At 43.0% G+C, this 23,020-nt stretch overlaps 3 protein-coding genes across 3 annotated transcripts; 1 reads left to right on the top strand and 2 right to left on the bottom strand.

Annotated features, from left to right (window-relative positions):
• Window positions 1-1,650: 1,650 nt before the first annotated feature.
• Window positions 1,651-8,768, bottom strand: psmb5 (proteasome 20S subunit beta 5). Its single transcript, XM_031310571.2, has 4 exons — window positions 8,750-8,768; window positions 8,354-8,718; window positions 5,378-5,684; window positions 1,651-2,344 (listed from the first exon to the last, which is right to left on the bottom strand). Exons 1-4 carry the CDS (start codon window positions 8,766-8,768, stop codon window positions 2,061-2,063), a joined length of 975 nt encoding a protein of 324 aa, XP_031166431.2. The 3' UTR covers window positions 1,651-2,060.
• On the bottom strand, window positions 8,655-9,934 carry psmb11a (proteasome 20S subunit beta 11a). Its single transcript, XM_031310587.1, has 2 exons — window positions 9,337-9,934; window positions 8,655-9,216 (listed from the first exon to the last, which is right to left on the bottom strand). The coding sequence occupies exons 1-2, from the start codon at window positions 9,932-9,934 to the stop codon at window positions 8,876-8,878; spliced, it is 939 nt and encodes a 312-aa protein (XP_031166447.1). The 3' UTR covers window positions 8,655-8,875.
• A 1,241-nt stretch (window positions 9,935-11,175) lies between these two features.
• prmt5 (protein arginine methyltransferase 5) lies at window positions 11,176-19,045 on the top strand. Its single transcript, XM_031310566.2, has 16 exons — window positions 11,176-11,384; window positions 11,703-11,821; window positions 12,435-12,520; window positions 12,711-12,845; window positions 12,959-13,071; window positions 13,192-13,241; window positions 13,348-13,511; window positions 13,593-13,754; window positions 15,247-15,324; window positions 16,260-16,318; window positions 16,739-16,861; window positions 17,054-17,229; window positions 17,452-17,655; window positions 18,027-18,137; window positions 18,222-18,286; window positions 18,387-19,045. Exons 1-16 carry the CDS (start codon window positions 11,251-11,253, stop codon window positions 18,537-18,539), a joined length of 1,932 nt encoding a protein of 643 aa, XP_031166426.1. The 5' UTR covers window positions 11,176-11,250; the 3' UTR covers window positions 18,540-19,045.
• Window positions 19,046-23,020: the final 3,975 nt, after the last annotated feature.

Below are 23,020 nucleotides of genomic sequence, written 5' to 3'. Positions count from 1 at the left end.
AAAAGGGGGATCAATAAAGTCTGTACGATATATCTTATTCTTGGGACCCTGCTCGTCTGTACAAAATTACATAGCAATCCTTCTAATAGCTGTTGACTCAGTCTGGAGCAAAGTGGTGAACTGGTAGACCAAACGACTGACTATACACTGCCATACATGGGCAGCTAGCATGGCTAAAAAGTGACTGCAGAAGTTAAAAGTTAAGTTAAAAAATAAACACGAAAAGTTTTCTCAATTTGCACACCTAGACATGTTTCAAAAGTTGTTGCATCCCCAATTCCAAATTCAGATAAGTGTATTTGAAGGGGGTTTCTGAGGCTGTTTGGCAACCCAAAGCATACTGATGCCTTTAAACTAAAAGTTTTTAACTCGGTGAACAAAAATAAGAAATGAGCGCCATATCCTCCGATGCTTCTCCTCTCGTTGTTCCAAGCCCTAGAACGCAAACGTGACAGAGCCTCTGCCATAAGAGCTCGTAGACTTTGGATCAACTTGCCTGAAGAGAGATTAGGGCAGAAAAATGTATTTCTTTCAAAGTGATCACTTCCATCCATCTTATACAGTTGGGATGTTTAGGAGTAATATGTTGGTTGCTTGTTTAATGTGGTGCAGATAGTACACTGGAATAAAAACAGGATTTTAAGTTTTTATGGACTAAAATCGCAGCCTCTAAAAGCTCTTCTATATCAAGGCAAGGCTTCCTACACTATATGACAATGCAATATGTTGGATACTTGATGGTACTTCAGGACCTAGTCTTTATTCACTATATTGATTATATAATTTAGAGGCATGTTCAGTCCCTAAGTGAAAAGTCACTCCTTTAACCCTTTAACCCCTTAACCCAGGTGGATGGTTAAATCTTCTACAAACTGTTAATGCTTTTATCTACATTTGCTCCATTTTAGCACTCCATGGGCACATACATAGTCACTCTGTGTGAGTTTCTGACTCTATTGATGGTGCTACTCCCATCACTTCATTTACCAAGAGCAGCATCACAGACGAGGCCCACTCATTTGTATTTATTGAAATCCCATTTCTATTCCATCTGCTAACTACTCCCCTGTGAAACTAGTTTTTAACCACTGCCAATTGCACTGGCTTCAGATGCCTACCCCATCCCTTTTATTAGTGTTTATTCCCCAACCATAAAAACCGCTGGAGGGGCACACACTGCCAGCGCAGGTCGTTACATTGTAAAACACCATGGCAGGGTGGCACACAACATTGCACATTGAGAAGCTGAGTGTGTCGGGGAGGAATTAAAGAATACATTTCCCCTTCCAATTAAAAGACGTATTTGTGCAACGTGAGCGGAGGAAGGGAACATTATCAATGAGGGGAAGAAAACACACTGTTACAACTCAGGAGGCACAATTACTGAGGATGGTGGTATGCAATTAAATAGTGCTATTTAGACAGTGCTACTACCCGCTAATAAACGAAGAACATATAGAGGAGACAAAGCAGGCTTTGGATGTACCTCCCAATCCCGACAGCTGGGGGAACAGATGACTGAAATGTAAACACACAGTGGTAAAATTACTACATCAAAGGAAGATGAGGCTACAAGACTACTATTTACATAAAGAGTAAATTCTGAGTATTACAACCTAAAAAAAAGGTAAAATAACAAAAACAAGGCTCTTGAAAAAAAGAAACATCACAGGTTTTATTGAGAAAGATGTAGATTTCCAGGGTAGGATCCAAATTAAATGTATGTAGGGCAAGCACCACACTACTCCCACACTGAATTAAAGCATGTTTGAGTCATCGGCCCCTTCTCTGCAGCCCCTCAAAACATACTCTGTGCGGGGTAAGTGGAGCTCACTGGCATTGTTAAAATGTACAATATAAAGCTTTAAGCTAGCAACAAGTCAAATGGGTCACAGAAGTAATGTGAGTGAAAATCAATCGGCAGATCAGTCCTTTTTATTCCTGTGTCAACCCCACTGGACATTTCAGAACATCTTAAACATTAGATAGCAGAATAAACTCCTAAACATCCCTATTCTCTCCCCACTTCCTGGCCCCCTCTGTGCTCTTGGCTTTCATGACTATGCCTGATCCTTGTACTGCTGGTGCAGCATGAGCACATCCTCCTGGGAGACCCTGGTCCATCCCTCGCTGTGGACGTGGTACAGGTTGACCTGCCCTCCGCTGTAGGCGTCACGGTATGTGGCCTGGTAGATGGCGCGGCGGCCCAGCTCGCAGGCCTCCTCCACGCTCAGGTCCTGCCGCAGGCCACTGTCCATCACACCGTAGGCGTACATGGAGCCTGAGCCCACGGCAAACAGGTCGCCACACACCCGGTTCCCCTCGGAGTCGACATAGTACAGCCCTGAGGACGAAGGACAAGAGGCAGGTCAAGAGGGTGGGAAGGCAAAAGGAGGTTAAAAGAAACCGTGTAAAGGGAGTTATGTGTTCGACGCAAAAGCGTCTTCCATTCTCCTGACTCAGGTGTTGAGCTTTGTCAGGAAAACTGAGATGGTGCACATGTAATACCGCCGCTCTCACACAAACAACACGCACACACGTACGCCATGCCCTCAAGACAGAATATGAACAGCTGCAACCTCTCCAAGTGAAGTAAGGCTGGCAGATATTAACAGCTGCATCCTCTTCAAGTAAAACAAAGTCGGCTGCGGAACCTGCTGACGAGGCACGGGCCACTTCACTGTCTGCCCAGGGGCCCTGCTCCGGGCCTTATTGATCCCTGCAAACACGCCAAAAATTAACTATCGACCCCCAACCCGAGCTGCAGGTAACTGCACCTCAAGAGCGAGGACAAAAAAAAAAATGCTCACATGCTGTGGACATGAGACGAGTACAGCACGTTCATATCCTTCCACACATACGCGCTCACCCCACACCTATCCTGACAAACGTGATTCAACGTGCCCTGCAGACCCACAATGCTCTGACAGATCTGTGAGGGACAGTTTGCTCCACACCACGCTTCGTGCACACATGCAAGACATTTTGTTCTGCGCCATGACACACTCGCTAGGCCTGAACCCAGAGTGACGTGGAGCGGGTGACTAGCACCAGCCTGTGAGCTCGCCCACAGCCACCCCGCAGATGGTAAAAAGGCAGCCTGCGAAGAGGCATGTTTTGCATAGCGCTTCACAAAGCGAAACCTGTGAAAAATATACTTGCACAGGAAAAACGCAGGGACACACGCATATAAAATTGCCTAACATATCCAGCGCTATCGCTCATCTCCCACATTAAAAAAACACTTCAAAATGCCCTCAGATTGCACATCCCCGCTTGCAGAGTTCCTCAGCTAAACTAGTGACAGTCTATTAGGGATAGAGAGCCACTTGGTTTCCTGAAAAAAGAAGCTTACCATTGCTTTCAACTGGCAAATTGCAGCTTCCTCAGCCTGTCGTTAACTTGCCATGATAATCATCCAGTGGCTGTCTATGCATGGGGGCAATTTGCCATTCTGAGACCTGTCTGTTCCTCTTGAAAACTGTGAGGGACTCGTTAAAAACATAATAGGCAGGGAGATAGAGTTGTAAAGGCGGCCTCTTATGTTGAGTAGCACAGTTGACGGAGGTGGTTGAGGACTCTTTCAGGAGGTCCCAGTATAGAAGCACAGCAGCACAAAAAGACACTTCCCACATCCATTCCTTTCCAAACACACCTGGGTCTTTGTACAGCCAAATCATGCCATATTGCTTATTGGTCTCAAACACTGAAGCATGAAGGCGGCGAAAAAAATGCATGAGTCCCACTTAAAGCGGAAGCAGGGGGGGCACGTTGCCTGGATGGTGGAGCATTGTAGCAGTGGCGGCCAAGAGAAACTCCTTCCACTCCATCAATCCACTGAAAGGTGCTTAAGAAGTCGGAGCACCTGGCTGGACTGACAGTTTTTAGAGGTAGGAGAGGAGCACAGTGCAGTGAACGGGTGGCAAGCATCAAATGGGTCATTGTCTGTCCGTCATCTGTCCTTTCCACTACAATTCACCACTGGATCAGGAGTAAAAAGAGCAGCAGTTGAACAGAAAAATCATTACATCACTCTCTTGGGAGTGGTTGTAAAACTGACTGCCACATGGGTCTCCTTATGCAAACCATTCATGTCCTTGTAGGGAGTAGTCAACTATAGTCCCTTTTCTCTGTCAAAAGCAAAACCTCTAAGTTATCAAGAATTAACTATACTGATTACAACTGTCATAACATTTGATGTTATTACATAGAGACGTATTTGACAAGCTCCTCAACATAGCTTTTACTCAATTTATTTTGCTTGCGGCTTAAGAATCTCCAACAGGGGAATAAGTGCTCTTGACATGATTGTAGCCAGCTAATGAGCTTCTCTCCTAATCACGATTGATTTAATTTACATGACATTTACCTCTCCATTCAATCACTGGCATTGTGGGGGCCATGGCAACGCTCCCACACCTATTGAACTTATACAGGGATCATTATTTCCCCAGTTGATTGCCCAGGACTTAACATGTGTCATTTACGTTTGTTGGCATACGGGCGAGCCGTCATTGTTCACACAGCCCTCTCTGCTTTCTAGACAAAGCCGCCATCGATCGCAGCGGGTGTACGGGCATTATGCACGCGACCCAATTGTCCGAGGCTGGGACCCAACGTCCATCATCCCGCCGCGCTCTCGCTGGCCCGCAGTCCCAGCCTCATCGATTTCCCATTACTGTGTCACTGTGCCGGCCTCCTTAAGCACACCTTCTGTGATGTACGGCTTCACACTGTGAGGCACCCAAAAGCCACAGTGTAAGGTACAAAGAGGGGCAGCGCATGAGAGAGGCTGCAGTGCCATCTAGTGGATAACTCTGGGAACTACAGCTGTGTTTGCACTTTATCGAAAGAGCACATGTAACTGGAAAAGCATAGGAATTGACAGTTCTGTACACTAAGGATCATTTCATAGCTTTAAAAAAAATAAAATGGAGAATCTCCTTTAAATTATCTAACTTGGCTTTTTTTCTGATGTTTACAAACCAATCGATTGACCGAGAAAATAATCTTCAGATTAATCAATAATGAAAATAATCGTTAGTTGCAACAACAAAAAAAGTATTTTATTCTAGAACACAAAAACTATATTTAGTTTTAAAATCTGATTTCACATTGCAAACCCAACCTGTCTGTCGCCCCAGTACAACAACTTTTTAAAAAGTTAAAATTCATCTGACTAAAATTTATCAGACTAAAACATATTCTAAAGAAAGGTTTATTAGTGAATTATTGAAATGGCTCCTTACCTCAATACTAAACCTTAACGATCAACTTTGTTGGCAGCTATAGTTTTTTTTTTTTCTACAAATAGAAATCTAATTTTGGATCATAACCTGACACAGACCATATGTAAGTATACCCCGGTTGAATTTACCTGGGCCTCTCTTGTCCCAGCCACACACCATGGTTCCCATGCTGAGTCCCATGCCCTTGTACTGGTACACCATGTTAGCAAGCAGCTTGGAGGCTGCTGCCACAGAGATGCGCTCCTTGTTGCGAAGCTCGTAGATGCGGCACTGGCGGGCCAGCAGGCGCTCCCAAAAGCTACAGTCTGCAGCTCCTCCAGCCATGGTACCCAGCAGGTAGGGGTTGATCTCAATCACCTTCTTCACTGTCTGCGAGGCGATGTAGGAGCCCGCTGTGGCCCGAGAGTCCACCGCTACAATAACACCATGCTGGAACTGAGAGGGGAAACAGCGGGGGGGGGGGGCACATTAATGACGCACATTACAGCAGGAGGGGAACCCACACAGAGCAGTCACTGATGGATCAGTGATCAGTATGTACAGTTTAATTACCTATAAGCTACCTCTTATTTCTGTCTAGACAAAGCAGAAATGTTCTACAACCGTTAGAGAGATACAATATATGGTTCCGCTCTGCCTCTGCCAGAAAGCTGCTGGATAAGAGGGAAGACCTTTGCTCCTCCCTCCAAAATCCTCTATCACTGAAGTGACAGTCAACACAGCTGTGTAGTACTAAAGTGAAGACAAGAGATTTGGCCAGTCAGAGGGAGATGTCTGCTGGGGGAGGTTTTCATCAACCACCCCTTCCACTCAGGGATTAAGGGATACAGTTGGCATTATTCTATCTTTTCTTTTTTATCAACAAATCCTCTGAAGAGACAAAAACTAACTGCAGGGATGTGGTTCTGTATTTACAGAGCTCAGTCTGCTGGTTTGACAGAGTGAGAGGGAAAAGCTGGCTGTTTTTTTTTAGGCTTTTCCGCTTTTAATGGATAGGACATCTAAGTGAGAAAGAGGAGAGAGAGAGGGGGAAGACATGCAAGAAATCATCACAGGTCAGATTTGAACCCTGGACCACTGCGTCGAGGCATAAACCTCTATGTTTATGTGCGCCTGCTCTACCCACTGAGCCAATCCGGCCCACAAAGCTGGCTGTTTTCATTGTGATGAAAACACACGCCACACAAATGCAATAGTATGGCTCTTTTATGTGTTTTTAATAGTTTTTGGACAACAATGGTGTTTGGTGTTCAAGGTTCCCCCAGTGTTTTTAATGTATTTTTAACTACAGTTACAGTGGGGCGGCTCGGTTGGAAACTTAAGATGTAGTCATATTTTCAAATCTCCAGTTAGCTTTTAATGTAAGGTTATGGAATCTGTCTTAAAGCCTTTTTAAATTGTCAATTACAAAATGATGGTATCCACCTATTCTTTCAGTGGAATGTAAACACACATGGACTCACTTTAATCATCTTTTAAGCCTTGCTTAAATCTTCCCAGCACAAATAAGAAGTGTGCCTTGAACTTTTTAGAAACCCTATTTCCTCTTTTGTTGATATTAAATTTTGCTTTAGGAGACCCTACTTTGTTCTTTACGCTCTCCTACTACATCCAATGAGAATTCCCACAATAGTGTGTTTGTGAGAAAGTGTGGTGTGTTACTGTTTAGTTTTTTAATAATGATACCTACATTTTGTATACATGCATCTTCAAGTTTAACCATTTCTATTGATTTTAAGGTTATTTTAATGACTTACAAGACATTAAATGGTATGACTCCGCAATATAGATTTCAGATCTTTTATCCCCATACGACACTGCTCATACTCACTGAGATCCTCAGGCAGGGGCCTTCTATCTATCACATTCATTCTCGCGATAGAGCTTTTGAGATAAGAGGCTCCCAGAGGAAATAAGGCAGTCTGAGTCAGTGGCTTCTTTCAAATCTCAGCTCAAAACATACTTTTATCGCACTGCCTTCCCTGATTTCACCTGATTCTAGTTTTTTTTGTTTGTTTTTTTTACTGGGTTTTACTATTTTAATTTATATGTTGCTCTTTTAGTACTTTTATTTTGTTATTGCTGTGTTTTGCATTTTTGTGAAGCACTTTGTTTTGATAAGTGCTTTATAAATAGAGACATAATTATTATTATCATTTCTAAGGAAACCAAACATTTCACATTCTTCCATCAAAATGTTATGTCTGGTTCTGATATTTAGATAATCTGGTATGGAAACCTTTGCCTTAATTAACATTACAGAAAGTATGACAGTAAATTAAATGAACAAATAATAGATGTGAAAAAAGAAATTCAAAGTTGTAAAGTTGTACATGCTCCTCCTTTATACCACAGATGTTACAAAAACCTGCCAGGACATATCATCACTGAAAACATTAACTTACATTTTTACAAGATTTTGGCCCATTAGCTAGATCATTTGGTGTACAGTTAAATGGCCTTATAAAAAAGGACATGCATAGTTTATTTGGGTTAAAAGAAAATTGTCCCAAATGCCAAACTGATGAGCAAATTGAATAATGCTGTACAATAGCTTACATCTAACCAATTGTGATTTAAAGCTCCAGTTCTCTTCGGACGTGATATGATAAACTTGACTTGAAGACAACTTATTATTATATTTAACGTTAACTGTTACAATACAAAAATAACCAGACAAAGGCCATGCGTGGATAACGTTACTCTGCACAAAAGCTGTTTACAGAACTGATATCTTGTTTCCCATTCAAATAAAGCCGAATAGCTGTAGGTCACTTATGACTCCTGCACTTCAACGGCGTCACTTTAGTAACGTTACTGTCACGGCCACAAATAGTGATGACCTGCTTACGTTTACCGAATTGTTTTTGAAGCCAGAAACGTCTAATCGTTAACGTTATGTGAACATGATCTGCAATGAGAAAGCGGTTTGTAGCCATGCTAACATGCTAACGTTCGAGATGTAGCTTGCATTATGTAGCTAAACCCTCAAGCATGATGTAGCCAGAGCCTGAATGATTTATCAAACGCCTATTTTGACAACTAAACAATTCGCCAGAGTTGTATAATGCCAGCTAGCTACAATAAGCTACTAATTAACTTACTTTAAACGCTAAGGTGGTGGTTCCATGCAGGAACTCTATTTTCCTTTCGACGCCATCCTCGTCTCCGGCACACAGTGGGTTTTTAACGGAAAAACTGAGACCGTCTCCCGGGGTAGCGTCAAATCCCAGACCACTCTGTCCGGGTCCACAACCAAAACCAAAAGGTTGACTAGTTTCAAATGAAAAATTCGCACAATCACTGTTCAACACACTAGCAAGAGCCATCTTTGAAATTGTCTGATGAGCAAGGAACTTCCGCCGGGTAAGGGTGCGAAAGTTTATTGAGTTATGGTTGCAAAATCCCACAGCGCCCCCTGTGTTCGTGGCGGAACAAACACCCGGGTAACAAGAACAAGATTTCAAGGCTACAGCAGTTTGATACTATTAGGCTACTACTATGGTGGAGTACATGCATTTAGTAAATATTTATTCAAGCTAGCTGACAAAAGTGGATAAACTGAGGTGGCTGACTTTACACTATTTCTAATATTTAGCCCCCTGAACCACCACCAATTGTTTGCTTCATCCCAAAGCATCTAATATGGTCACTCTTTTTCTTTCCTCCACTATCTTCGCCCTCCTCTCCATGTCTCTGTAATATTCCTCTTTCAGGTCCTCTCTCTTTCTTTGGCTCCATCCCTGGGCTGTGATGTGGAAGATGTCCACTTTGTTTCCTGAGTAGGCGTCTCTGTGAGTGGCTCTGAACACTGCTTCTCTTGCCAAGGAGATGGCCTCTTCTTTACTCAGGCTCCACCTCAGCTCTCTATCCAGGACTCCATAAGCATAAGGAGAGCCTGAGCCCACAGAAAAGATGTCCCCATTCAGTCGGGCGCCATCGCTGCACACATATATCAGCTTTGGGCCTCTGTTAGGGGATGCAGAATGTGCCATCGCAGTGACATCCCGTCTACTTACAACAGCCGAGGAGCTATCATCAGTAATAAAGGATGAGTCTTCTGACCTTTTCGCACAGTCAGTGTTACCTACTTCCTTATCCCAGCCACACAGTGTCAGGGCCACACACACATCAGTCCCTTTAAAGGGGTGCAGCATAAATGAAAGGAGCTTGGCAGTGCCACATATTGAAAGGCAACGTCTGTGCCGCAGTTGGTATAGTCTGATCTCTCTGGCCAGAATTCTCTCCCACAGCATGCAGTCTGCACCGCTACCAGAGGAGGTGACCACTAAATGGGAGTGAATAGGGGTAATCTTGTGAACAGCTGGACAGGCAACAAGTCCCCCAGCACTGGCACGTGAGTCTGCAGCTGCAATGACCCCACCTTGGAAGATGAAACCCAAGGTTGTTGTCCCATGAGACAGAGGGAAAGGCCTGCTGACTGTCACTGAATGGTTGGATGGGGAAAAAGGGAGTGAAGGTCTGGGGTTGAAAGGGACAGAGTTCGGCAAAGTCGGTATGAAGAATTGCAGTGGGATCCCACTATTTCTCCCAGATTTCTTTAGTCTCCTCAATCCAAAGTCAGTCATATGAAAAGATCTGTCCGTATCTTCGAAATGAGAGGCAGGAAACCACTTGCGATGAACAGGAGTGTCTTTGAAGCCACAAATGTCTTCCAAAGCCATAATAAAGCAGAAAATCTGAATATCTTTCCCAGAGATTGGCAGGCAAAAAGTACTCCTTAAACACAGATTAAACCAGAGCCCATCTTTGCCATAAACCTTATGCATAAACCTCACAAATCCCACTATGTTTTGTAATGGTGACTACTGCCATCTACTCTCACTCTCTCATCTAACATATAGCCTGAAAAACCAAGGTTTTTACCCTTTTATAGCCCTCCCAAATATGACACATAGGCCTAAGTTCAAAACCATTTGAGTTGACATAAGTGATAGTTTATCTTACCTGCTGTGAAAGTAATATCCAGTGAAGCCCTTTTCTGCAAACCTTATATGTTTTGCTGAGTGACTGAGTCATCTTGCTAGTTGTGTGCAAGTTCATACATAGGCTATCTTTTTCATCATTTTCAGGCATCAACCACCAACAGCAGGATCCTCTGACAAACACTGTGTCTAGAATATGACCCGCTACACAACAACATTTGTTACAGAAGAACTGCCTAATAATTCATCTGATGGAATATTCCAATAAGAGTTTTTCAAATTCTGACAATACATTTTATTTACTGTTATTTCATTTATTTACAATATAAAAATTGACTTGCCTTGCAAAACAATTCTTTGTCGTTGTTATTTTTTCAATTGACAGAGGACATTGTAGAATCTGTTTTTGTTGACAAAGCAATAATAGGCTACAGCCTATGAACACGTAAACAATGGAGCAAGAAAAAAACATTCGGTAATGAGAATATAAAAACAGCTCAAATAGAATAAGACAGGTATGCAATAGGCTACAATAACAGCAGTTACAGTGCAGAGTAAGAAATAAACAATTAGGCCTATAAAAAAAAAGGAAGCATAAAAACTAAAATCTTTGATTTAAAAGAACTGAGAGATACAGTTTTCTGGGAGTTTGTAAATAGATACATAGATGCAATAAAGGTCATATAAAATACAATCCCAACATGGCCCCTGACGTCGCGGTTATATGGCATGCACCAAAGTGATAGAGAAAGACATGACAGCGCTGCGTGTGTTTGGAACTATACAGGCTTACATGAACCACGCGACCACCCCGCGAGATCAAAGAGTGTCGCAACTCTTACTATCTCTATGGCTCTGGCATGCACTTTAACCAATCAATTCAATTCATAAACTAAAGACCGTGGATGCACAGTTATCGCGGTAATCTACGGGAAATGCAACTGATGTACTTGCGAAGCCATTTTGGGCCTACATCATCTTGCTTGACTTAATGAGCATGCACGTTCTTGCAGATCCAAGATGGCGTCAGTTTCTTCGTAAGCCAGAGCTCCCAGATGGTCCCAGTCGTATCCATTCAGTCGGCTGAAATCATGGCGTCCGGCAGCACGGGGAGCAGAGTGTCTTGCGGGAGAGATTTGAATTGTGTGCCGGAGGTAGCAGACACTTTAGCTGCGGTCGCCAAACTTGGGTGAGGAGAGTGCTACACCCTGCAAGTTCTTATTTCGTCGAAGTGAGCTTACGAGAGAGACGCGCTGTTTTGCTAGCACGATGCCCGTGCGGGGGTTTGCTAGCATAATGGCAGTGCGTGATGCTTGCTAAGCTAGCCGGTGAATTATCAGCACGTGCCCAATCACAACGATGCTTGATACTGGTGTGAAGTGTTTATTATACTCATATGGGTTATGCTGTTAGTATTAAGTGAGTTGGCTAAACAGTTTAGCGTTTCACCTCTACTTGACATTATAAATCATATAAAAAATGACGCGCTTTTTTCTTTGGTGCGCAGGTTTGACTTCCTGTGCATGCCCCTGTTCCACTCGAGGTTCAGGAGAGAGTTTGAGTTGGAGCCCGCTAAATCCCGAACCGGTGCCCATACCCGATCCGACCTGCTGCTGTGCGGAAGAGGTTTGTCTTTCTACCCTCATCTTCTATCATATCAGGCATTAGTCGTCATTAACTTATTTTACGCTCTCTATAAATAAGGGAACTATACCCCTGTATGCTGCCAGACGCCCCTGATGGATGGATGGATGGATAACGTTAGATATATTGATAGTGATTCTGATGGTCGAAGCAGGGGTTCAATGTCTTTACATTAGAACATTTTAGAAAATGGGAACCACAAAGCTAGACAACGTAATCATATGAACAATCAACTTACAAGAAATTTTCATGAAGCAGACTAGGTATATAGTATTACAGACACAAGAAATCACTATTAGATCATAGTTGTATGACATAGCTCAAGATACAAATATCAATGTATTAAAAAGTAGTTGAATTGTTCATTATTTGTGTGTGACATAGCGGCTGTATAGCTTTTCCCCATTGATCTGTCTATTGCAGCAGGTGTATAGATAAAATGCTAGCTTCAGACTGTTATGGCATTTGGTTTGCAAAACATGGGGCATATAAAATTAGTATGTTATTGAGATCTTAGATGACTCAATGGATTGATAAGACACTGTAATAAGTCAGTTGATGCTTTTTTTTAAACTATACATTGTGCTTTCTCTAGATTGGAATACTCTTATTGTTGGAAAGCTCTCTCCATGGATCGACGCAGATTCAGAAATCGAGGCAGAGCGCAGAAACTCAGAGGCTGTAAGTTCCTCCACTTTGACAATTTCTTTGATGTACTTTTGGATATTGATGCTTAAAAGGGTTCTTTGATCCCAAAATGTTATGGCATGAGTGAACTTATCTTGTCCAGCCTCTCCCGTCAACCCCTCTGAATTTGTCTCCTTGTATTATCCCATCATTCTCTCATTTCTGTTCCTGTGCTTCTCTCCAGGCTTTGGCACAGGAGTTGAACTTCTCAGCCTACCTGGGTCTGCCTGTCTTCATGATCCCTCTAAAGGGCCCTCACTGTGCCAATTTAGCCCGTGTGCTGCTAAACCACATCCACACTGGACACCATACCTCAAATGTAAGACACAGCATTAATAAACTACATGCACATGTAGATTGCTTTTCATCTAGCAGAGAAGTCAGACAGACAGCTGAATTTATCACTGTCGTTGTCCACTGTGTCTGATTTAGTTCTGGATACGTGTCCCGCTGATGGCATCGGAGGACATGCGGGAAGATCTGATTGAGAATGAACCGAGCACTTGCATCGAAGACACAAGTGTTGATGAGAAGACCTGGAGCTGGTTAGTTCACAGCGGTCCACTTCCTGAGCAGTCTGGTGCTGTCTGCATGCTAAAATACTTGTCATTGATTTCCTTTCAAATCGTGACTCATTTTGTTTACTTGCCTCTGCTCCTTTTTAGGTGGCACTCATTTAGAACCCTTTGTGATTACAACAAGAGGATCTGTCTCGGTAAGAGAGCACACTGTGAAGCACCAGCCTGGGGCAAAGTCAGTGCATTAAGAAATAATTATGGCCGTGTCTGGTACTGAAAATGTACTTTTTTGTATTCCTGAAGCTATTGAAGTTGCAGCAGACATGCCGTCAGACGCTGTGATTGATAAGTGGCTCGGGGAACCTATCAAAGCAGCCATACTTCCCACCAGCATTTTCCTGACTAATAAGAAGGGCTTCCCAGTTTTGTCAAAAGCCCATCAGCGAATAATCTTCAGTCTTTTCAAGGTAAAATTCCACAGATTCAACTGAAATTAATCGGCATCCAAATGCAGAAGTGTTTTAATTAATAACCATCTATTTTCTCAGTTGGAAGCCCAGTTCATCTTCACAGGCACCAGTCGCCACACTGAGAAGGACTTCCGGTCCTACCTGCAGTACCTGGAATACCTTAACCAGAACCGGCCTGCACCCAATGCTTACGAGCTCTTCGCCAAGGGCTATGAAGACTACCTGCAGTCTCCCCTCCAGGTAAGGAAGTGCTCATAGTGCATAGCACCACACTTCCACGGTAGCATGATGAGGGTCCCTACATGTAAACCGAAGCATTGGGAACTTTGTAAGTGTACAGACAAGTTTATTAAAAAGAGTTTATAAAGACATTACCTTCGGGCATACAGGCAGGCGCCATCTTGGGAAAACATTAATGACCAGTCGAACGACGTGCAACCAGCAACCACCAAATAGTAAGGCAACACAAACACGGAGTAAAAGGAATAAAATGTCCGCGCTAAACGGAAGGGGGACATAATTTAATGTCGGCGACTGATGTACAACCACATGGTGCATTTTAAAGTTATTTTATGAATGAAATAGACTTATTACGTACCAGAGGGCCAATTCAGGGTGGGTTTTGAATCATTTACAATTCCATAATTGTCTCCATCTGTTGATAGCCAGCTCGTTATTGCCTTTTGTCTTTCACTTTTCGTTTTTATCTTTTAGTTCTTTGTTTAATTTCCTTCTTTTCTGTGTATGGTCCTGCCTCAGTATCAGCCATAAAATACAATTAGGCTTATATAAAGAAATCTCCTGCTTCCTTTTACCTGGCTCCGCTGGCTGGATAAGCTAACACAGGCTTTCTGGCGTTAGAAAGAAATCTGTGACTAGGGGTGCACCGATCCGATATTAAGATCGGCTATCGGTCCAAATATTGACAAAATAGCTGGATCGGGAAAATTAACAGATCCACGGGCCGATCCAGTTTTGTTAGGTTTTTTTCCCCCTCTGTCGCACGTGTGTCGCATGCTGGAAGAGATGAGTGTACAAATAAATAACAATTCAATACATTACATCTGTTATTTTGTCTTAGTTAGGAAAGTCTGGTACCTTTTTAGTCTCTTCCACATGGTGGAAGGAAGGTATAAGGTGGAAGGTAGACAGCGTATTATTAATTCAACAACGGCATCGGGTATCGACAGATACACAAAGCCCAGGCATCGCTATCGGGACTGAAAAAGTCAGATCGGTGCATCCCTATCTGTGACCCATCAGAATGTGTGACTGTAGCGCCGTGTACCTGCCACAAATCATTATGTGACTTTGCGGGAGAAATCGAACCCGGGCAGAGGCCTTGCTAAAAACTATGGAAAATGGCGTTCTTTTCACAGTTAGTCTCGCTTGCTGTTACAGGTCATTTAAGATCATTGTATGAAAAATGACAGAGCTTGGGAAAAATACATATAGTCACTTTAAATAATTGTTTTCATGTTTCGAGCACTGGCCTGAGTGGGCAACTGGCTAATCATATTTGCTGGCCAGACGTAACTTTTTTACTGGCGTTCGAGATCTTTCATGTAATTATAAGTGTCAAAATATTTTCTGTTCATTACGAAACTGGCGTGACAAATTTGTCTCTGGCAGGCCAAACAGGCTAGGAGATAATTCATTCATAATTCTTTTTATTTTATTTTTTTTAACCTTTTGATGATGAAAACTGAAGGTATTTTTCTCCTCCCTTTAGCCACTCATGGACAACCTGGAGTCTCAGACATATGAAGTGTTTGAGAAGGATCCTATTAAATATTCCCAGTACCAACAGGTAAGACCATCGAACCCTGAAGTCAGCCATTCACATCACACACATCTCTGTATTGGCGCTTTTCCATTACGTAGTACCTGCTCGACTCGCCTTGACTCTACTCGCCTTTTTTGGTTTTCCATTACGAAAAAAAAGTCCCTGGTACCTGCTAACAGGTACTTTTTTTAGTACCTCCTCAGTCGAGGTTCCAAGCGAGCTGAGGCGAGCCGAAAAGGTGACGTGAAAGCGACAGACGGGCGTGTCCTGAACAAACCCGCCATTTTTAAATAGTTTAGTCAGCTGGGTTTTTTTTGCTGCCTCCAGCTTCATTTGAAACAAAATGTGTCTTCTGGCAACACACACCTTCGACTGTGTGTGTGTGTGTGTGTGTGTGTGTCGCGTTAGGTCACGGCAGTTTACTACGGCGCCGCTTGTTTTACAGTTCTGCGGAGGCTCCGGCAGAGCTTTCGCCGTAGCCTAACTACACACACATGGCTACGGCGAAAGCCATAGCCTCCACAGAACTGTAAAACAAACTCAAGTGGCTTGATGTTTATACTTGTGCGCTGGTGTGTGCGTCGAGCCGGCATACGACCAGCCACGCTGAGGCGGTACTAAAATCTGCAATGGAAAACGGACTCACAGTGTGTCGAGTCGAGCAGGTAAAAACGCCATTAATGTTGTGAATTTGGAAACAGCATCTACACTGTGTGTGTAAATCTTTAAGTTGCAGGCTCATTGTGTAGCCTACTGTGAAGTGTATTTTCAATTCTTACACTGAGCTTCCTTTTTAAAATATTTTATTTGCACTACAGTCAGTGTTTACGTTTGTACGGATAGGACAGATTGTCACTTGTGTAGCGCTCTCACACCACTGACATGTTTCTTTTAGTATGAAGTTTGGGTTAGACGAGACACACGACATACTGACACTCCTGTTTTTTCCTTGTCTACAGGCTGTATATAAATGTCTACTTGACAGAGTTCCAGAGGAGCAGAAAGACACCAACATTCAGTGAGTATATGTACCCAAATCTGCATATTAACAATATAGTTTGAATTCTTAAATTGCTATTAGTGTCTGGAAAATGATTCATACCTTGAGATTACATTTTGCACGCTCTACCCCTGATAAAGCTCCATATAAATATCTCTAGTAGTTGAACAGGGAGATACTCAGGCCACATCCACTAACAGTTTAAATTTTGAAACGCATATCTTTTGCTATGTACACGCCTGGCGTCCACACTACTCCAGTGTTTTTCGAGCCCCTAAAATGGAGACATTTTGGAAACTCTGCTGACCCCATTTTAGTTTGAAAACTCTGGGGTTGCGTTTTAGTCTTGAGAACTTTGGAAACGATAACGCAGACACCCAGTTTCACTCCCTGATTGGGTCGGCCGTCAGCCTCAAAAATGATGTCTCTTTCTCGCAGGGTGTTGATGGTGTTGGGAGCAGGTAGGGGTCCCCTGGTCAATGCGTCCCTGCGCGCTGCTAGACAGGCAGACAGGAAGCTGAAGGTGTACGCTGTGGAGAAAAACCCCAATGCTGTAATCACGTGAGTGGAATATATGTCAAAGCTCATGTCTGTGCCCAAGTGGGGGGGAAATATTCACCGGCGAATACTTACCTTTGCAGCTGAACTGTTATTATCTAAATGCATCAAAATCAATTTGTAGAGCCCAGATATTTTAAATGCTGGTGGTATTGATTCCATGCACAAACATTTGAACTGGTCCATAATTGTCAGGCTGGAGAATTGGCGCTTTGAGGAGTGGGGTGAACAGGTGACAGTGGTGTCATGTGACATGCGGGATTGGGCAGCACCTGAGAAAGCCGACATCATCGTCAGCGAGCTGCTGGGATCATTTGGTGACAACGAGCTTTCCCCCGAGTGCTTAGATGGAGCCCAGCACTTTCTAAAAGGTACCTCAGCCGCGTGGTTAAAGTGAACTATCTTGGTTTCCCTTTTTTCGATGATCAACTACATACTGTATGTAGACGCTGTAAATGCAGAGCACCCTCGGTTGTTTGCCACATTAAACATAAGGGGAAAGCATTTGTCATCCTCCATTACCTTCCATGCTTCCTTGCATCTCAAATCACTTTCTCTCTCCCCTTTTCCGCATCTGGTCTTGTCACTCTCAGATGATGGAGTGAGCATCCCCTGTTCCTACACGTCCTTCCTAGCTCCCCTGTCCTCCTCCAAGCTTTACAACGAAGTGCGGGGGTGCCGGGAACGTGACAAGGACCCAGAGTGCCATTTTGAGACGCCCTACGTAGTGCGCCTCCATAACTTTCACCAGTTGGCTGACCCCAAACCGTGCTTCACCTTCAGACACCCCACAACAGGTAGACGCTGTACTGCACACTGCACTAAAATAGAATTTGTACAGTCCATTGAAACAATCTTTTAAACCTAATGTGACTTGTAACCTAATCTCACTTACTTCTACTTGATGTTTTTATTTGTCTGTAAATACTTAACATTTTTATTTATGTCTTATTGTAGATATGTTACTTATTTACTGTATACACTTTTTGACTTGCTCATTTCTTACTCTTATCTTACCTTGAATGTGACTGAGCAACTGCAACTAAATAATTTCCCTGAGGGGATCAATAAAGTATTCTGTTTCTGATACACCAAGAAACAAATACACTAAACACTTTGACGATGATGTGCTTTGAAAATGTTGACTACCCAATCTGTCTTCTTTCAGATATGAACAATAACCGGTACCAGTGCCTCAGATTCTCAGTGGGCTGTAACTCGGTGCTCCATGGTTTCGCTGGCTACTTTGAGACCACGCTGTACAAAGATGTCACACTCAGTAAGTCATTTTTATAAAGAAGACGCCATGTTATGCTAAGATTAGATCTAAATGTTAATGTTCATATTGTGTGTTTTGTGGCAGGTATAAAACCAGATACACATTCACCTGGAATGTTCTCCTGGTTCCCCATCCTCTTCCCCCTCAAAGTAAGTTATGCAGCCAGTCAAGAAAATACTCTAGTCTTCTAAATGTAACAGTGTACATCATTATATTCACAAATGAATCCTTCCTACTTCCTTCCAATAGCAACCCATCCTTATATCCCGGGATGATGATGTCACAGTGCGATTCTGGCGCTGTAACAACGGGAAGAAGGTGTGGTATGAATGGGCCGTGACCGAGCCCTCCTGCTCTGCCATCCACAATCCAGCGGGACGCTCCTACACAATCGGCCTGTGAAGATCACCCATCAGCACACCCGCCAACACACATACACACACGTTTCTGTAAAATTTGGTGGCAGTTAAAGGCTCTTTTTATAAACACATTTAAAACCTGAACTTGTGATGCAAATCAGTGGCATCTGGGTTTTAAAATGACTATTGGTAGGCATTTTCTGAGCCGGCAATGAAGAAGTTGATTGGATAAACCAGTTTTTGAGAAGACTATCACCTGTACACAAAGTGTATTATTGCTGTGCTATTGGTTCATCCAGATTAGGTCAAACACCTTGCCACTGGTTTATATTTTAATGTGTTTTTTTTCTGTTCTGAGCAGGTGTTGCAGATATACATACACGCTCAATCCAACAGAACCTTTGCCTTATCAAACACATTCCTTACCAATACTTGCATACTGATAAAAAACACAATTCTCCTCAACACAAGAGGGTCAGAGGAAGGTTAGGATCAGGTCACATACCATATTGTTGGGGGGGGGGGGCCCTGTCCTTTCATATCTTTTATTTTGTTTCTGTATGTTTGAACCATGTTAATAAAAACAACACTGTAATGTTCTCCATATTCTCTGCACTTTGTTTGGTACCACCACGCTCAGATCGGAATGTAAATTATTGTAAATGTTTGTGAATAATTTTAGAATGTCAACAGGAGCAGTGTTAAGATTGTTTAAATGAGATGGCAAACTAAGCTGTAAGGAGTTGTCCAGTAGATGGCACCCTCAGATGATAATCTGCTGGACCGCAAGAATTCAAAATCGATAGTATACTCCACTCCCCTAACCTAATGTGTGTATTAGACCAATACAGGGACAACTGGGAGGTGTATGGTATACATTTCCTTTCCTTCCCATTATCTGAGGAGCCTTGTACCGCAGCACTTCTAGACCTGTCGGATGTAATCAGGGCATGAAGTTAACTTTTTTGACCACCAGCCACTGTGGCAGGTGGATTTTTAAATCCACCTGCCACAGGGACTTTTTACTAGCCAGTTTTTTTTTTTGTGTCATAAAGGTGAAAAACAGGAGTTGCTGTGTCTCTATGATCCTATCCTGTCCTATTCATGGTAGCCTACTGGTGGATATTGCACCGTCATCACGTGCTGTAGTAGGGGGGCCCGCCTTGATAATGCTGCATAGGGGCCCGGTGTTGGTTCATTACGCCACTGCATATAAGAGATGAGATGACAAAATCAGGAGTAGCCTACGCGCACCACAACAACAACAAAACACTGGTGAATGCGCACCATAACACATGAATGTTTTTTGTATAGTTCTTAAAAATAAAATAAATAAAACTTGTTTTGGGGAGAATAATACTACTATTAATTAATTACTCTGGGCTGAGATTTTCTAGAACCCTTACCAAAAAGGTTCAGGATGCTGCAAATGTTGGTTAAATATGAAAAAGGCTGGTGGATTTAAGACACAAAATAATTTATTGGATGAATCAAATATGAACATATCTGTCATTGTCAGTGGCTTGTTGATCTTTAGTTAGTTAATTTCCTATCCTGGCCTGGGACACATTCATACGGTTTAATAAAGTACTTATTGGACTTTAACTTATCATTGCACTTACAATAACGTAGCTGTCCTCAATTTAGGTCATCCTGTACGTCTCATCTGCGTTTTTTCCTGCATCCACCGTGTGCGTTTGTGTGTGTGTGTGTCTGTGCGTGCGTGTGTTTGTGTGTGTGTGTTTGTGTGTGATTGTGTGTGCGCGTCAGTCGCGGGGGAAACGGAGCAGCCCCGCCCGCTGCAGAGAGAGCCGACAATTTGAAACAGCAGCGCTGCCTTTAGAGTGAAAAATCGTTACAGCGTACATTGATGTTAAAATGTATACATGTTGGCAGGACGGTCTGAAATGTTTTGCACGGTCTTTCACTGTATGTTTTGTTGGTAAATGTGAGATGTTCGAGTCACACACACGTCTCGTCTTCATATCAGAAACTAGGAAATTAATTTTACCCGTTCTCACTCCCGCTTGGTGGGTGGCTGCACGTGGAATGCTGGGATTGTGTGAGTAATGAAAATGCGATAGGGGGCCCCGGCTGTCAATCAATGTCTTCCAGTGATGCGGGCCCCTGATTGGACCAGGCCCGTGTACCCTGCTTACCGATAGTTACGAGTCTGAATCACTCAATTCTCATTGGCTACCCGCCAATGTGGCAGGTAGATTGACAGTTTCACCCGCCAATCACAAAAGTTACCCGCATTTGGCGGGTGCCAATTTCATGACCTGGATGTAATAAAACTTAGTCATCAGATCTAAATTAAAAACAATAATACGATGTACAAATGTATGTTTCTGCGTCAGTGCCTGTCGAGATCAATTTAACTAAAAGCACTTAAACATGCTCTTCAATCACAGCTGACAGTGATCCGGCTCAATATGATGGTTTGCCAGCATGAGCGTTTCTGGAACCTGACGCCACTTCTGACACGCATCTATTCTGTACCACTGCCTGCCCCCCATTCGCCATGTCTTACTTGGAAATTATCGTTTCTTTGAGTTTGCGAGTGTACGCCCCGTCTGTCTTATGTTTCTTGCACTAGTTTGTACAGTTTACAAGTCGCAGTTGCTTAAGATAGTCATGCAACTAGGGTCAAAAAAGGACTTTAGTGTTTTTTTGCCTGCTTGAGCAATTGTGGAAAAAAATGCAGACATACAGTGAGGAAAATAAGTATTTGAACACCCTGCTATTTTGCAAGTTCTCCCACTTAGAAATCATGGAGGGGTCTGAAATTGTCATCGTAGGTGCATGTCCACTGTGAGAGACATAATCTAAAAAAAAAAATCCAGAAATCACAATATATGATTTTTTAACTATTTATTTGTATGATACAGCTGCAAATAAGTATTTGAACACCTGTCTATCAGCTAGAATTCTGACCCTCAAAGACCTGTTAGTCTGCCTTTAAAATGTCCACCTCCACTCCATTTATTATCCTAAATTAGATGCACCTGTTTGAGGTCGTTAGCTGCATAAAGACACCTGTCCACCCCATACAATCAGTAAGAATCCAACTACTAACATGGCCAAGACCAAAGAGCTGTCCAAAGACACTAGAGACAAAATTGTACACCTCCACAAGGCTGGAAAGGGCTACGGGGAAATTGCCAAGCAGCTTGGTGAAAAAAGGTCCACTGTTGGAGCAATCATTAGAAAATGGAAGAAGCTAAACATGACTGTCAATCTCCCTCGGACTGGGGCTCCATGCAAGATCTCACCTCGTGGGGTCTCAATGATCCTAAGAAAGGTGAGAAATCAGCCCAGAACTACACGGGAGGAGCTGGTCAATGACCTGAAAAGAGCTGGGACCACCGTTTCCAAGGTTACTGTTGGTAATACACTAAGACGTCATGGTTTGAAATCATGCATGGCACGGAAGGTTCCCCTGCTTAAACCAGCACATGTCAAGGCCCGTCTTAAGTTTGCCAATGACCATTTGGATGATCCAGAGGAGTCATGGGAGAAAGTCATGTGGTCAGATGAGACCAAAATAGAACTTTTTGGTCATAATTCCACTAACCGTGTTTGGAGGATGAAGAATGATGAGTACCATCCCAAGAACACCATCCCTACTGTGAAGCATGGGGGTGGTAGCATCATGCTTTGGGGGTGTTTTTCTGCACATGGGACAGGGCGACTGCACTGTATTAAGGAGAGGATGACCGGGGCCATGTATTGCGAGATTTTGGGGAACAACCTCCTTCCCTCAGTTAGAGCATTGAAGATGGGTCGAGGCTGGGTCTTCCAACATGACAATGACCCGAAGCACACAGTCAGGATAACCAAGGAGTGGCTCTGTAAGAAGCATATCAAGGTTCTGGCGTGGCCTAGCCAGTCTCCAGACCTGAACCCAATAGAGAATCTTTGGAGGGAGCTCAAACTCTTCTCAGGTTTCTCAGTGACAGCCCAGAAACCTGACTGATCTAGAGAAGATCTGTGTGGAGGAGTGGGCCAAAATCCCTCCTGCTGTGTGTGCAAACCTGGTGAAAAACTACAGGAACCGTTTGACCTCTGTAATTGCAAACAAAGGCTACTGTACCAAATATTAACATTGATTTTCTCAGGTGTTCAAATACTTATTTGCATCTGTTTCATACAAATAAATAGTTGAAAAAATCATACATTGTGATTTCTGGATTTTCTTTTTTTTTTAGATTGTCTCTCACAGTGGACATGCACCTACGATGACAATTTCAGACCCCTCCATGATTTCTAAGTGGGAGAACTTGCAAAATAGCAGGGTGTTCAAATACTTATTTTCCTCACTGTATCTCATCCATGTAAGATCCTACACTGTGTTAAGCATACTTACATTTATGCAGGCAATTATAATTAGTTGATAAGCTTACACTTAAGTTACCATAAACTATAATTTGACCTATTTTTTTAGATGAAGGCTACAGTATACCTGTCCTCAGGCCTGTGTACTACGAAGCTGTATATTAGGCGTTAACGAGGTCACTTCAG

This window comes from Sander lucioperca, chromosome 9 (genome assembly GCF_008315115.2).
Source record: "Sander lucioperca isolate FBNREF2018 chromosome 9, SLUC_FBN_1.2, whole genome shotgun sequence".
Classification (NCBI taxonomy): Eukaryota; Metazoa; Chordata; class Actinopteri; order Perciformes; family Percidae; genus Sander; species Sander lucioperca.
This window is presented reverse-complemented; position numbering and strand designations above follow the sequence as displayed.